At 39.9% G+C, this 16416-nt stretch overlaps 2 protein-coding genes across 2 annotated transcripts; one reads left to right on the forward strand and one right to left on the reverse strand.

Moving 5' to 3' along the window:
- Positions 1–4819: 4819 nt before the first annotated feature.
- Positions 4820–7251, forward strand: lrrc51 (leucine rich repeat containing 51). Its single transcript, XM_086260979.1, has 5 exons — positions 4820–4957; positions 5211–5303; positions 6083–6288; positions 6371–6519; positions 7081–7251. The coding sequence occupies exons 2-5, from the start codon at positions 5252–5254 to the stop codon at positions 7211–7213; spliced, it is 540 nt and encodes a 179-aa protein (XP_086117105.1). The 5' UTR covers positions 4820–4957; positions 5211–5251; the 3' UTR covers positions 7214–7251.
- Positions 7252–8056: 805 nt separating this feature from the next.
- On the reverse strand, positions 8057–11699 carry lamtor1 (late endosomal/lysosomal adaptor, MAPK and MTOR activator 1). Its single transcript, XM_086260980.1, has 5 exons — positions 11426–11699; positions 10444–10583; positions 10272–10349; positions 9925–10048; positions 8057–9799 (listed from the first exon to the last, which is right to left on the reverse strand). The coding sequence occupies exons 1-5, from the start codon at positions 11465–11467 to the stop codon at positions 9707–9709; spliced, it is 477 nt and encodes a 158-aa protein (XP_086117106.1). The 5' UTR covers positions 11468–11699; the 3' UTR covers positions 8057–9706.
- Positions 11700–16416: the final 4717 nt, after the last annotated feature.

A 16416-nucleotide genomic window follows, 5' to 3' on the forward strand; every position in this document is an offset into this window, starting at 1 on the left:
CTCCTTCCAAGCCACCTCCTCCAGCTTTTCTGACCAGCCGCCAGATAGAATCTCTCCAGCGTGTCCTGGGTCTGCCCCGGGGCCTCCTCCCAGTCATTGCCGGGATGACATTTCTTCATCTCCCCCCTAAATCATGGTTCTTAAAGCCAAATCTTATTTTAACAACTGATCACTTTTTAACTTTTCCATAAAGAAAGAGTCCTGAGGAAAAGTATGATAATGTGCTTAATTAAATACTGCATTAAAAATACTGTTTTCATACAGAATTTCAGCTTGCAGCACTTTGATTTGACATTTTAATTGTTAAGCTTTATAGTGAACCCTGCAGTGCAGTGAACATGTGAACAAGAGCTCAGGACTTTTCAGACAAGCTCCAAGTATAACATCTCAATTTTATAAACTATTAACTTTTGATTATGTTTTTGCTAAAATGTAGCAAGCCGGTGCTGTACTCATGTGGGCACCCCAGGCGTTTACTTATACTCGGCAGAGGCGGTGCTCTCTCTGTAACCTGGAAGACCAGTGAGTTGGTTAGTGGCATAGCTTCTTGCAGGTGTGTCAAACATCTCCACACACACACGCTGTGTTCACACTACAAATAAAATGTGACTTAATCCTGCCCAGTGCGAACTGGGCAGGATTAAGAGAGAGCGAGCTGAAGCCAGGCTGTACAAAGTCTCATCCCCTTCATTGAAGCCAGGAGTCTTCTACAGATCAGAAAACAACATTTAGGTCACAACAATAACACTTTAATGGGAGCACAGAGATGTTTAGAGATGCAAATTTCAAACACCAATCATGACCATTTCTGTGTGCTGCTAAAGTACTGTAGGTGTGAACAAAAAAGGGCTGCTGACAACCCGAGAGGAAGAAAAGATCCAAGATTTAAATATTCTTTTAGTATGGTAATTAAAAACTGGGAATCCATATAAATGTATTACAGACATTAAGAACAGTTTTAAAGAAATTTTAAATCAAAGTATTCAAGGGCATTTTTTAGCCTTTACTTCATAGACACAGTGTAGACAGACAGGAAGGAAGGGAGAGAAAAAAGGATGAGACATGCAACAAAGGGCCATGGATCAGACTCAAACCCAGGCCGCTACCCTGCAGCCATGCGGCACATGGTGCCTGCTCATTCACTGAGCTAAACTAGTGCCCAGTGAAGTTCATAACCTGCTTGGTTCTGCAAAGTTTGAAAGATGAAACTGAATTATTTGGGGCTGAATCCACTTCCATATCATCTTCAGCACAAGTCGTGAAAGATGAAAAGTAAAATTTACAAATTCATTCATACTCAAGGTTTCTGAAAGGTGTGTGAAGTAATTAAATATAAATAAAATAATCCTGTAATCCAGTTTTATAACATTTGCCTACAATTAAGAAGAGTTATTTATTAATTACTGGAAGGGTCTACAGTAAGTGTAGGCAGTGATTTGTAAATGCAGAGAGAAAGAGATAACACAGCTTAAATTTTTTTTTTTTTAATTTACGGGGCACTGAAGTTTTCCTGCATGAGTTTTTTTTTTTTTCTAAGGGGGTCCTCTGTGTTGTGCTCATCATGGTCCTGGTGACTGGTAACTAGGGGAGACCGGGGATAGTTGTAACGTGGGTCAGTTGTAACACTTCCAATTTCTCCAATCAGGGCTAAGTTTCAAATGATGTGACTCATCCTGTGCATGCCCAATTCAGTTCTGCTATCACATGTGAAAAATCAGCACATTTTGTCAAACACAGACAATTTAACACGAAAAAAAGTAATTTATATGCCAAAAAGTAAGTTTTTCTACTTTATTTCAATTTGTAATAGCATTATCTGCTTTGCAGTTAAACTCATCAAACTTAAATTATGTTATTTGTATGTCTATGGGGATATATTCTGTGTAAGTTTTTAGTGCTAATGTTTTAGCTGTTGGCTGTAATGTTAGCTAGTTCATGGCTATAGGAGTCTGGGTCAGTTGTAACAGCAACAGTCTGGGTTAGTTGTAACAATAATGCAGATGTTACAACTTACCACACTATTACTTTAACTTATATTAAACAAGTTGGGGCAACGACATCAGCAGAGAGAGGTTCACTGGTCGCAGTTATATATGCAGTTAATGCCATTGGCAACACAATTCCTCCACTGTTTGTGTTCCCACACATACATTATGCAGGCCACTGTGTCAGAGATGGACCAGTAGGAAGTACTGGTAGTGGAAATAAGTCAGGATGGGTGCAAGAAACAGATTTCCTCATCTTTCTGAAGCACTTTGCAAACCACACCTAGGTAAGCCATGATAAAAAGTAATGGAATTGCGATGCTGGTGCACAACTACAATTTTTCAGCTTCATTGTTATGTTCAAAATTGGTGCAAGAGTTGTAGGTTATAATGCCCACTGAGCCAATGAGGCCAAACTCAAGGAAGACCAACCAAAATTAATGAAATATTCAGTTGCAGAAATTTCCATAATTTGTCTTTTTTGGGGGGTTGGAATATGTTCAAAAGCTAGATTTCTGCATTCTGTCACACACACACACATAGCTACATAAATGGCTCTAAGTGCATTCATGTGTTGAATAAACAAAGATTACATGTTAATGTTTTGTTAGTACCCTTATTTCATTGTGTTACATTTTACCCCAGGATATGTTACAACTAACCCAGACTATGGGGTTAATTGTAACATTTCACTCTTCGTGTTTGAGACCATACCATGCAATGGGTAATTGTGCTGCAGAGAAAATAGCTGCACTATTTAATAGCAGAGACATGTAAATACTTTGCATTACATTTTGAATCCACTACCTTAAAAGAGCTTCAATTTACAGACAGAAATGTCAAAAATGTTACAACTATCCCCAGTCTCCCCTACTGCAATTACCACAAAAGTAGTTTAAGGTAGGTTTTCACTGCAATAACATCACAAGCACACAGGAGTCAGTCATGAAACTTTACACGAGTCACTGTTATTATTTGGGCTACCTTTGTGCTTACATTTGATTCTCCTATTGCGCATTAATCCTGCTGGCATCTTCACACTTCATGGCTCTCTTCTCTTGTGCTCTCTTGCAAACACTCGAGTTTGTGTTCAGGACCTCAAAGAAACACAGTGAACAGAGTCTCATTGTGCACTTTAAAGGTATGGTCAGCAGAACCCAACTAAAAGTAAAGATATAATGATAGAAAACATATCAGAATGAAAAAGAAGTGTACGTGCTTATATCTGTGCTCATATTTCTGCTCAGTGCTTCAAACAGCAATACCAACCTGTGCCTCCAAGCTGGCCACCCTGTTTGCAAGCATCCTCTCATTGGTTTGGGCGTTGCCCAACCTGAGCTGAAGTAGCAGTTTTTCCGTGATGATGATGATGCCTGCATTTCCCACTCTTTGACCTGTAGAGAACATTTTAGTGCATCCACCTCCTCTTTGCTTTTCTGGAGAAGTTGCTTCTGCCTGCTGGAATGACTCACAGCCTTCTCCATCTGTACCACATCAAATATTCACAAAGTGTAGCTAAATCCAGTGGAGTGGTTTGGTTTAAATTAGATTAAAACTAACAATAGTCTTAAAAAATTACATATTTAAAATAAAATAACATACTAACCGAAAATGGGTTTAACTACACTTTGGACAGTGTTTCCGGCATGCAGTAGCTACCGAGCTGATTGGAGACCAAAACAGCCAATCAGAGTTTTTGCACCCAAGTCTGTGATCAGTTGGTTTTGTCGCACATTTATAACGAGTACAGAAAAAGTTGAGGGTGCAGAGATGTTGAGAGCAGGACAACACACTGAGAGCAGGTCCGCAGATGTCCGTCAGCACATAGAGCAGAGATCTGAGCGAGAGCAAACGCCAACAACTGAGAGAGCGGGGCTGTTATTGTGTGTGTGTATGGATAAATAGCAGACACTGAAATACATTTCTTGCACGCAGCAATGAATTTTGTTCACTCCAAATAACTCTTTCACACATACTGGTCACTACAGTGGACAGCTATTGTGTCAGTGTTGATGGTATACTTGCACATAAACCACTACATTGGGCATTAATGTGTCACTCCATACCCTGCCACCCACTGGTCGTTTAATGTTACTGTATGTGTTTCATTGTAATTATTGTTATTTAACCCTGTCATGTGTGAATTATGACAACCTCAATCAGGATTTATTTTCTTAAGTATTTTTATTCATCTTTTTATGCCTAAAGATGAATAAAAATACTTAAGAAAAGAAATCCTGATTGACATCATCATAATTCATGCATGAAAGGGTTAAACTTTTCTTTGCTCTATGTAATTTTCTCCTCAAAACGCATAGTGGACTGCGTTTCGATACCCCTCCCAGTTTTGTTTTTTCATGTTTTTTTCCTCGAGTACACAGATATCGAATTTGATGGTAACAACAATGAATATTCATAGGGAGGCTATTTAGCTGCATGTATGAAGCTAAATATGTTATGTTCATACATACAGTTAAATAACGTTTGCATTAATGTCATGCAATTAAATTAAATTCATCATATTAACTCATATACATGATCAGAACAGTGTTCATTTCTGTGTAAATAGTCTGTTTTTAGAAAATTGTCTCACCATTGGCTTTTTAAAAAATATTTTACTCATCATATTACTTAATTTTGTTCATTAAAGTTTGAATTTTTCATCCAAGCACAGTCCACATTTCCAGCATTTCTTTAGCATTGCTAACTTCCTGTAAGGAAGCTGAAACGGACAGATCCACATTCAGACGAAACAGATCCAAAATGGTAGAGATGATTCAAACAGATTTAGTTCATTTCATTGCATTTTGCACAAAAAAGTGCTTCAAGATGTCTGCCGTTTGGCAAGACTGGCTTGGACTACAAGTTCCATATGGCACTTGGTCGTTTCTATAGAAACGAATTGTTGTCTCATTACTGGAAGCTGTGCCACCGTGACGTGTAGTAGCTGTATAATATACCTTACACTCTGGGTAAGTGAAATATCCACATAAATGATTAAAACTGATCAGTATGGTTAGAAATATCGTTTATGGCTCAAATGTGCTGCTTAGCATACTTAGCATGACTTGACAGATCATGACACGTTTATGGTGCTTTTACAGAGGCTTTCATTCATTATCTGCAGCAGTGAGTGTGTGTTATTCACTCATATCACAAACTTTTCGTTCGTGCTGTTTGTGTTTATGATCGTGCTGTGTTTAAAGACGTTCTTGTTAAACGCAGTACTTCACCGTAACATCATCTCCCCCTGCTGGCGGGTGACTATGTATGCAGCTCCAGTGGATTTATCTTTTAAAAACATCAGCAATTTAACAGGTAATACTCTTTGCTATATCGCTCTTTATGTAGGATCTTAAGGGCTGCAAGAGGTCATTTACAATAAATAAGTAAATTATTAGTTATCTCTAACTTAATGAACCTATTAGGATGCACACTTATATAGTCCAAATCAAATGATAATCCTTTTGGGGTAATTCAAATCCATTCAAAATGTATAATTTAAAGTCACTCTGAAATATTGATGTTTTGAAAAGAAACTGAAGTAATAAAACAGGGTCATGGCGCTTTAAAATTTATACATAACGTACATTAGTTGGGGGGGAAAGCTGTTGTCGGAATTTTAAGTTAAAGAAGTAAATTGTCAGAAGATCCAACTGAATAACACAAAGAAATTACTTATTTTTCCACTTGTGTGACGATCAAAGCTCTAACAGTGGGTTTGGGTGGGCCTCAGAAGATTATCACATTTCAGACTGGACAATGGTAGCCTGAAGTTTGGAACAGTTGCTCTTTAGATTTCTAGTCTGTCCTTATCTCACTACAAGCACCCCCCCCCCCTCCCCCCAAGAGAAATGTTAAATATATTTGTGAGTATCGATTAAGATATTTAAAATAATTTCTGACCATTTTTATGAGAATTTTATGTTACGTCGGAGGGATTCGTTAAGCCTCAAGTCCTTTATATTAATGAAAAAGATGGCAACACTAATACAACAGCACACAAAGTCAAACACAATCACAGGCCCGTACTTTAGTAGCACTTAATATTCACTTAATATTCATAAAATAATGTTTTATTTTATTTGGGGTTTCAGACACATGGATAGAGGAGCCCAACAGCGGTCTGCGGCCTCTAAAGAAAAATTCAGAGATGAAATATCTCAGCTGTTCGCTCCGCCTCAACAACAACAACATCACTGAGCTTCATGACCTCCAGAAGACTGTTAGCCATTTCCTGGCTCAGCCGGCACATCTAACCTGGTTGGATCTTTCCTTCAACAAAATCACACACATAGACCACGTGAGTGTCGTTATCAGCAGCTGCTTGTCTTTCTTTTACATCTGAAGTACATCTGAAGCTGGTGTACACATGTGTGTTCCAGGTCTTGTGTGAGTTGCGTGAACTGCGTGTGTTGTACCTTCATGGAAACAGCATTTTTATTCTGTCAGAGGTGGACAGGCTGGGAGTGCTGCCACATCTGCACACCATCACTCTGCATGGAAATGTCATAGAAACCAACAAGGCATACAGGTGGAGATTTTCTCAACTGTATTTTACACTAAACACTCGTCACACATGTCCCAGGGAGCTTTAATGTGTTTTAAATGGGAGATATTTTATAGAAGCTGATGATAGTTTGCTGTTTACAGAACCAAGTCCAGACAATCAGAAGCTCAGACACCTCAGAGGTGTAGAATGAGGGATTGCTCTCATTCTGCAGATGTCTGTAAGTGTGACATGAGTGCACGGCAAGCATCTAAGTTCATAACATTGTAACAGGTGCTTAAATGCAGATAGGGTTCATATTACTTGTCCTAGTCTGCATAGCAACACCGGTTAAAAAAACACATACAGTGCAGTGACTGCAGGCTCATGTCCATCTGCAGACAGAGGCGCCTCTGTTTAAAACCGATTTCTAATGAGTGACAGCAGCTTCTTCATTCATTTAGAGCATGTTTGCAGTGCTGGTTACACAAGATAAAGTTTGGATGCGTTTGCAAAGACGAGGCCTTTTTAGTATTCAGTGTTATTTCTGTATAAATGTCTACAAAATGTGCCTGAGATATTTATTGGGCGTCTTTCTGTATGTAGGAATCGTGTGATTACCGTCCTGCCTCGGTTAAAGACAATGGACTTCAGTGCCATAACGCGACAGGAGCGAGTCTTGGCAAAGATCTGGCACCAGAGCAACAGCCGCTGCAGGAGCAGCAAGGTTAACCAGTGACTGCTGGCTCGTCTCCATCGATAAACTGATACTGTTTACCTATTTGTCAAGTGCACACTTTATTAAGCATGAAGCACACATAAAGGGATTAATCCAAACACTGAATAAAGAGGCGGACATTACTATTAAAAATCTAGCTGTATGATCTGGCATTGTATGGATGGCAAGCCAGTCCTTAAATACTAAGAGTATATGAGAAGGTGACTGAGAGCTGCAGAGAAAGCAGGAGGGTCACAGAGAGAAAAATAAAAAAGAAGAGGGAGAGGCTCTGGGAAACAATGACCCTTTGAGCATTAATATCAAGGGGTATGTCACAATCTCTCACCTTTTTCTCAAAAAAAAAAAAAAAAGAGCTTATATGTGTTGCATTTTGTGTAGTAATCTCTTGTACTGAGCAGGTATGAGCTCAAAACAGGCCATAAAGTGACAAAATTCAGCCTACTTCTGCTTACTAGCACGGCCTATAACTCAGAACTAAGTTTAATAGTAATTTTGCATGGCTTTATTAAATATACTAAAGGCAGTATACAAAAAAAGCATAAAAAAAGAGACACCTGACTTTTCTTTAAATCAGTTAACTCAAGCATGGCTGATTGATGAGGCCACTGATAATAACCGTTCTTCAGAATTAGTAGTGTTGTAGTACATTACTGTGTTCTTTATCCATAGATCACAAAATGTTGTCATTCACATCCAGATATCTGATCATTCATGTGGGTTTTGGAAATATTTTAATACCGTTTGCAACAAAGTTAAATTAAAGAAAGTGCTGTTGACCATCTCTGTAGCATCACTGAATAATTACATCTCACATAAGAGCACACTGGGGTCAGGACAGGAGCGATTTGTTAAAAGTCTTTAATGAATTAAACAAAACAAAAAACAAAACTAAAACTTTTTGGTACTAGCCTAAGACATTACAAACATATTTCAGGTAGTATTACACTTTTGAGTAACAAACATAAAGGGGGAAAAAATGCCAAGAACCCATTGCAAAAAGCTCAGATCAGTTGCGTGGTTTAAATAATCAAAGCCTAGCAGATTATCCCTTTTGTGTCTAGAGCGCTTCACCGTGCTCCCTGCCCACGCATACAGTCGTGCTCTCCTCCGAGGAGCAAATATATACTCGAGAAACAGAAATAAATAATCACAAAAAGGGATCAATTCGTTTTATTTGCTGCTATAGACTGATTGTTAACACCCTGCCCCCTGCTGCACTGCTATAACGGTTAGTTTCTGATTATGAACGAATCCAATCATATTGCAATCTGCAGGGGAAACCTCTTTGTTTAAAAGCTTAACAAATGCAGGCCTTAAAAGGGTTCTTGTGTTTCATAAAAACTTATCGCCACAAGATCTTAGCCAATTCTGACCAGTGAAGTCTCTACAAAAAGGAGGGACTTCATACAATCCATCATGTTTAGTTTTTATATTCAAGCAGAAAATTCTGTACAAAGGCATGAAGACACAATATCTGTCCCTACACACACTCGCACACACCCAACCACGCACTTTCATCTTTGAATATTACACTTGAACTTCTGGCCTGCTCGTTTATTTAATGCTAGATAAGCGCAGAGGACACAGCGCCACCTGTAAACTCCAGAATTGTGACCCAAGAAAAGCTGCATCCTCACCCACCAGCCAAGGAAAGGTTATTAAGGTTTGGCCTCGACTGGAATAACAGATTACTCCACCGTCACTGTCAAATGTCATTGAAATTCACTCTAACTAGGTTAGTGTGAGTTGTTTATGGTTGCCAGTATACTCCACTAAACGATAACATTTTAATTTTGGGAGAAAAAGCGTGTCATTCCTTTTTACTGGTGCTAATATTAACATTAACATTTTGTTGCTCAGGGATAAAGACTGAAGAATTTCTGGTGACATCAAGGATGTAAAACAGAGCTAAACATATATGAAGAGTTAAGATTAAATCATGTTTGGGGGTTTTGTTTTGCTTTTTATTCCCCTGGTAAATAACATATTCAACATGTGGTGCAGTGATTATTTGCGATATTCCACGCCACAGTGATCCCTTTTTTTCAGTGGAGACTTTATCAAATGCATTGTATTAACCAACAGCCAACAGCTTTGTGTCAAAAATCCAACAGCTTTATCCCAGGTGAGTCCAACATAGGTATCAGCAAGGTGACAAGCTAGCTCTGATTCTCAGAAAACAAAGAAACTAAAAACACCTGTGGAAAACTTTTTTTTTTTTTAAGAGATCATCAAAAAGTTTGATTTCCACAGCTGGAGGCCTCGCTGATGTACATACGAGCTCAAACCCATCTTCCATTTGTCACTAAATTAATTACACTCGAGGACAGCCATGGGGTAAGACCCTACATTGTCTTCGTCTTTGAAGCAGTTTAAAGCAGAAAGCAGGAGGACCAAAATGTTTAATGACGGGTGGGGCTGGAGGTTGAGGATGCAGGAGTGACACGAAGAAAGTGGGACTGGAGCAACAATATGCAGGCCAGAGTTGCAGAATCAGGGAATGGCAAACTGGACCACCAAGTCTTCTTTAGCATCCACTTTGATTTGAGATATTGCACTGTAAGCATAGGCTGCTATCTTAGACACCTGCAAAGAAAAAAGAGAAGTCAAATTCTAACCGCTTAGCTGTCTTTAAAATGACATGACTGGGGATTCTGCACAGGAATCACACAGCCCCATTCAATCAGAGTATGTTACATATGGATGGATACCTGCTGAACATCTGAGTATGGCACCAGGTCACTCGCAAGTACTTGGTGGGGCTGGCTGGTGAGGGAGGGGAGAGCGAGGGCTTTGTTTTGAGGCAGACTGGTGCTCAATACAGTCATCTTTGTACTGAAGAGAGAAAAACATAAAGAAATCAGCTGTGCTGCTATTTAAGTTCTCTTAAACCAGTAGACTGTGCTTTGAGGAGCTAGTGTTTAACCTGCACCTGTGTTTTAGTGTAAACGAGGCTGCTCTGTTTGGTAGAAATCAAACAACATGCTGAAGAGCCATCCAAAATTATTATGAGCCAGTAAACAAAACCCATTAAGCCATAAACCGTCTATTTGCACACCTGTATTGTCGAGCTCTGTCCATGTACTCATGCGGCTCCACCATGATGGCGTCTGCTGCTGAGACGTCGATGATGTTCCTGATGTACAGGGGGATAACGGTATGTTTATTACACAGACACTCTTGCGTTATTGTCAGTGGCATGGCTACATTTGCATTAAGGAGGGTCTTACTGTGCCGTCTTTGTCAGGATGGATGAAAGGAGGGCCTGTTCATTTGACAGCGCTGATGAGCTAGTTCCAGGGTTCCAGCCGGTCCCGCCATTTAGTGGTTTGCTGGGAGGGTTCGGGGAGATGAGCGGCTTTGTCTCTTCCTTAAACAAATCAAGAAATTTAACTTACTTCTTTTTCCTTCTAAATCAAAGCTAATTATGACAGTTGAGACCACTTTAAAGTTATCATTTATTTTGTTTTATTTTATTTATTTTACTTCATTATTTTGTGTGTGTGTGTGTGTGTGTGTGTGTGTGTGTGTTAGTTAATATAATTACATTATAGTAATGCAACAACGCACAAAGTATCACTTCTGCAACTTGTGGTGCTCTTACAAATACTCCAAAAGTAATTTCTTCAGTCTAAAACAAATATATGAGCACAACACAGGCAGGCAGAGAAAGATAGATCTTCATTCTGTCCCCATTGCTCCTTTAAACTGGAAAGATGCATGGAGGAAGAAATGACTTGTTTCTCTAAACTAAAAATAGCTGGGAATCTTTAGGGTCATATGACTACATGAAAGTAAAATCCCAAATGTCCCTCACCTTGCCGTTTGTCCTATCTAACACGTTAGCAACTTATTCTTTACTTTTCACCTCGCTTTAAAACCATTTATATAAGTAAATAACTTTTTTTTTTTTTTAAACCATCAAAACACATCTCTTTGCCTCTGGATCTGTTAAAGCTTTCTGAAGTCAGACTGTTTATCATCTTGGCTAACTTAACTGGCTTGAACTTCACAAAAGGCCTAGCCAAAGGCTAGCTTACAGTAGCAAGCTGCTAGCCCCTAGAAAACGACCACTTGTTAACGTCGTCACGCATTACTCACGTGTACCGTCTGCGGGGAAATATGCCCAAAGGGATAATATACTATTAGGTACTCCACTTTTAAATTGCCCAGCTTTCACATATTGGGTTTAGCCTGCTAACAGCTAACTACCTGAGTTGTGTTCTCGTTCTCGCTGCTGTAACAGCAACCCATGGCAACGTCCGACGGCCGACACTACACAACCCCGGCGTCCCTTCTCTCCGTCAGAAACCAGTCGTGCTGTTCTTCTCTAGCAAACATAAAAGTTGTCTCCAGCGTGGTTGTATTATAACCTCATCTAAAGGTAAGGAGCTACTGTCAGAAGCAGCAGCAGCTTCTCGGGCGAGCTATCACATGACAGTAGCTCTAACGCAACAACACAAGAACCACTTCCGGTTTTTGAGAAGCGACGTCGGACCTCGTCACGTGAAGAGGAAGCTTTAAACGTGAACTGAATGAATGATAAATAAATAGATAATATCAATCCATCCATTCGCTTCCGCTTATCCTTTTCAGGGTCGCGAGGAAATGAATAATATATTAATACTAATATACGACATTTTTAGTATGTTGCTTTTTGATGGTTTCATTATGTATTTTTTGTTTACGTACTGTTTTTTGTAACGGTGAAGACGCAATGAAGGTAGATGAGTTTAAATACCTGGGGTTAACCATCCAAATCAATGGACAGTGCACAAAAGAGGTTAGGGTTAGAGTGGAGCCGGGGTGAAGTGGGTGAAGACGAGCGTCCTGTGAGATTTGTGCCAGATGGTAATGAGACCTGATTTTAAGTAGCGAGCTGGAGGTGGCAGAGCTGCAGATGATATGATTTTTAAAATTGAAAGTGAAAAGGATTGGCAGGATTAGAAATGCGTATATCAGAAAGAAATCTCAGGTTTAACACTGGCTGAAATGCAGCCAAAAACCTTACAGAGTCGCCACCATATTTTATAAACAGTTTGTGTTGTACTTGTTTCCTGACCTGCTGTATACACATTACACAGAACAATCTTATGACGCAAAAGGTTCATCACTCCATCAGACCTGTTTCCACTCATTTTCAGTCCAGTTCATGTGTAATTTGGCATACCTCAAACTTTTCTTCCTGACTCCCTTTGTGAAGAACGTACGGCTTCTTGACAAACACCCTTCCTCTGACACCATTTCTGATGAGGCTTCAGTGAACAGTAGATGTATCTACTGTATCTCTCAGGCCCCGTGTCAGGTCTTTGCTGGATTTTTGTTTCACTATGATTTTCAGATACTGTTTCTCTGCTTTAATTTCTTTTATCCTCAACTTGTGCAGTTTCCTTAAAGTTGTTAAGGACTTGCTGCACACCAAGTTTTAAGCTAATATCTCTTTTGGAATCACCGTCATTGCTGCAAAAATAAGAATTTAAGCCCATCAAACTGTGTCTGTAGATTTAAGTTAATAAATGGGAACAAATTATTTGTTTTTGCAACCAGCTGGCAGTGATAAGATCTCTGTGATTCTTTGCTAAATTGCCTGTTGAGTGTAGACACAACATTAGTTCATCTCTTAAGCTAGGTGACTTTATGTTTGAATGTTTCCTACGTCAGTATTAAGTGGCTTACATTCCTCTGACAATGGTCAGGTACAAGGATTGTACTGAAAAATACCAGGTCTCTCTTGGAAATGAAAATTGAATCTCAGTGAGACTTTTACCTGGATAAATAAATGATTAAAAAAAAAAACAATGTAAAAAGCAAAAGAAGTGATTGAAAAAGCAGCATACAGTGGGGCAAAAAAGTATTTAGTCAGCCACCGATTGTGCAAGTTCCCCCACTTAAAATGATGACAGAGGTCAGTAATTTGCACCAGAGGTACACTTCAACTGTGAGAGACAGAATGTGAAAAAAAAAAAAAAAAAAAAAAAAATCCATGAATCCACATGGTAGGATTTGTAAAGAATTTATTCGTAAATCAGGGTGGAAAATAAGTATTTGGTCAATAACAAAAATACAACTCAATACTTTGTAACATAACCTTTGTTGGCAATAACAGAGGTCAAACGTTTACTATAGGTCTTTACCAGGTTTGCACACACAGTAGCTGGTATCTTGGCCCATTCCTCCATGCAGATCTTCTCGAGAGCAGTGATGTTTTGGGGCTGTCGCCGAGCAACACGGACTTTCAACTCCCGCCACAGATTTTCTATGGGGTTGAGGTCTGGAGACTGGCTAGGCCACTCCAGGACTTTCAAATGCTTCTTACGGAGCCACTCCTTTGTTGCCCGGGCGGTGTGTTTTGGATCATTGTCATGTTGGAAGACCCAGCCTCGTTTCATCTTCAAAGTTCTCACTGATGGAAGGAGGTTTTGGCTCAAAATCTCACGATACATGGCCCCATTCATTCTGTCCTTAACACGGATCAGTCGTCCTGTCCCCTTGGCAGAAAAACAGCCCCATAGCATGATGTTTCCACCCCCATGCTTCACAGTAGGTATGGTGTTCTTGGGATGCAACTCAGTATTCTTCTTCCTCCAAACACGACGAGTTGAGTTTATACCAAAAAGTTCTACTTTGGTTTCATCTGACCACATGACATTCTCCCAATCCTCTGCTGTATCATCCATGTGCTCTCTGGCAAACTTCAGACGGGCCTGGACATGCACTGGCTTCAGCAGCGGAACACGTCTGGCACTGCGGGATTTGATTCCCTGCCGTTGTAGTGTGTTACTGATGGTGACCTTTGTTACTTTGGTCCCAGCTCTCTGCAGGTCATTCACCAGGTCCCCCCGTGTGGTTCTGGGATCTTTGCTCACCGTTCTCATGATCATTTTGACCCCACGGGATGAGATCTTGCGTGGAGCCCCAGATCGAGGGAGATTATCAGTGGTCTTGTATGTCTTCCATTTTCTGATGATTGCTCCCACAGTTGATTTTTTCACACCAAGCTGCTTGCCTATTGTAGATTCACTCTTCCCAGTCTGGTGCAGGTCTACAATACTTTTCCTGGTGTCCTTCGAAAGCTCTTTGGTCTTGGCCATGGCAGCGTTTGGAGTCTGACTGTTTGAGGCTGTGGACAGGTGTCTTTTATACAGATGATGAGTTCAAACAGGTGCCATTCATACAGGTAACGAGTGGGGGACAGAAAAGCTTCTTACAGAAGACGTTACAGGTCTGTGAGAGCCAGAGATTTTCCTTGTTTGAGGTGACCAAATACTTATTTTCCACCCTAATTTACGAATAAATTCTTTACAAATCCTACCATGTGAATTCATGGATTTTTTTTTCACATTCTGTCTCTCACAGTTGAAGTGTACCTCTGGTGCAAATTACTGACCTCTGTCATCATTTTAAGTGGGGGAACTTGCACAATCGGTGGCTGACTAAATACTTTTTTGCCCCACTGTATGTACAAAGAAAAACTCTGGAAGATGTTCAGGAAGACTGAAGAACTTTTGTTCTAAAAGCCTACAAATAAACATAAAGAAGTTTGGCTCTTTGGAAACAGAGCATTAAAAATATGGGTTGGCTGAAGACTATTACCCAGTTCTGTATATGTGGACAGTAATTAGGAAGTTTACGTAACATATAGAACCAACAGGACACAATATAGGTGGGGTTCAATAAAGGGACTTCCCTGGGTCTAAGCAGGTTAAGTTGGATTTAATTATAGAGTATTACATTACTGATGAATCAGCTTACAAGTATCCCACTTTGTTGTTCTGTATTGCCCTGAAGAGTACTTTTTTAATGTCCATAACAATCTTTAGGCGAAGTAGCAAAGTGCTGTGCCTCTGTCATTAATTCTCTGCTCTGTATTGAGTGACTCTAACTTGTCTGAACACTGTATTTCTTTCTTTTTGCTTTGAAGTAAGATAGGAAATTAGGATAAACCAAACTACAAATATTTAAGCAAGTATGAACTGCTCCTGCGTTTACAATAAGCTACTGTAGCAAAGTGTAAGATGATGGGGCAGGATAGGACATGTCATTGTACATGTGGCAGACTCGCTGGGAAAGATTAAAGGCTCGCTGATATATCCTCGGGTTGTGTACGATGACAGGGTACCAAACACATTCAGCTTCTCAAACGCACGATAGTTACATTTTATTTCCAGCAATTAATTTCATACTGCTGCACTGTCACTGTTACTTTATTTGTTTGTTTGTTACTTAGACATACATTTCCAATTTTTTATATTTTGTAAAGTATCAAATAAGAGCAATTAAAAAACATTAAAACACATAGCAGAATGGCATAAAAAGCAACAGTTTAAATTATAAACTGTGTATCTGGGATGATCAGGAAGAGTACAGGAGTCTGATGAGGAACTTTGTCACATTTAGTCACACAAACCACCTGCAACTCAACACCTCAAAGACCAAGGAAGTGGTTGTGGACTTCCAGAGGTCCAGAGCAGGTCCAGTGCCAGTTCAGATAGAGGGAGAGGAGGTGGTCAACACATACAAGTACCTCGCGCTTTTAACATCTGCAGGAAGCTCCTGAGGATGTTTTACCAGTCGGTGGTTGCTGGAGTACTGTTCTATGCTGTGGGGTGCTGGGGGAGCAGCACAGCAAAGAAGGACTCACCCAGGCTGGAAAAACTGATCAGGAAGGCTGGCTCTGCGGTCGGCATCAAGCTGGACACTCTGGTGACAGTTGCAGAGAAAAGGACACTAAAGAAACTTCTGGACATTATGGACAATGCTGGGCATCCTCTGCACACGGTCATAAACAACCAGAAGAGTCTGTTCAGTGACAGGTTGCTTCTCCTAAAGTCAAGAACCAACAGACTTAAAAACTCCTTTGTCCCACACACAAAGGATTTTTAACTCCTCTCTGGAGGGGAGAGGGAGGGGAAACAGGAGGACAAAGCAGGGGGGAACAACTAAGCTGTAGTGCCTTTTCACTGTGCACTACTTTATGTTAATAGACAACGGTGCAATAGACTCACATACTTGAAATGTGCAATTCCCTTGTATTCTTATTCCTATTTATTCTATTCATCCCTTTTGTATACTCTGTATTTATATATGTGTATATATGGTATATTTCTGCTCACATTCTGTAACTTCTGTTGGTGCTGTGCTATTGGAATTAGAATTTCCCGGAGGAACCCACCCGAGGGATTAATAAAGTTTCATCTAATCTA

This window comes from Aulonocara sp. 'chitande type north' Nkhata Bay, linkage group LG14 (assembly GCF_057382095.1).
Source record: "Aulonocara sp. 'chitande type north' Nkhata Bay isolate Kocher_YH1m ecotype deep benthic linkage group LG14, A_spYH_male_GT1.1, whole genome shotgun sequence".
NCBI classification, from domain to species: domain Eukaryota; kingdom Metazoa; phylum Chordata; class Actinopteri; order Cichliformes; family Cichlidae; genus Aulonocara; species Aulonocara sp. 'chitande type north' Nkhata Bay.

Excerpts from the sequence above, each read along its gene's own strand:
- lamtor1 (XM_086260980.1), bottom strand. The coding sequence starts at position 11,467 with ATGGGTTGCTGTTACAGCAGCGAGAACGAGAACACAACTCAG. Across the intron at positions 10,350-10,443 it reads ATCCTGACAAAGACGGCACA|GAACATCATCGACGTCTCAG; the intron begins GTAAGACCCTCC and ends CCTGTACATCAG. Across the intron at positions 10,049-10,271 it reads GACAGAGCTCGACAATACAG|TACAAAGATGACTGTATTGA; the intron begins GTGTGCAAATAG and ends TTCTCTCTTCAG.
- lrrc51 (XM_086260979.1), top strand. The coding sequence starts at position 5,252 with ATGTATGCAGCTCCAGTGGATTTATCTTTTAAAAACATCAGCAATTTA. Across the intron at positions 5,304-6,082 it reads AAACATCAGCAATTTAACAG|ACACATGGATAGAGGAGCCC; the intron begins GTAATACTCTTT and ends TTGGGGTTTCAG. Across the intron at positions 6,289-6,370 it reads AAATCACACACATAGACCAC|GTCTTGTGTGAGTTGCGTGA; the intron begins GTGAGTGTCGTT and ends TGTGTGTTCCAG.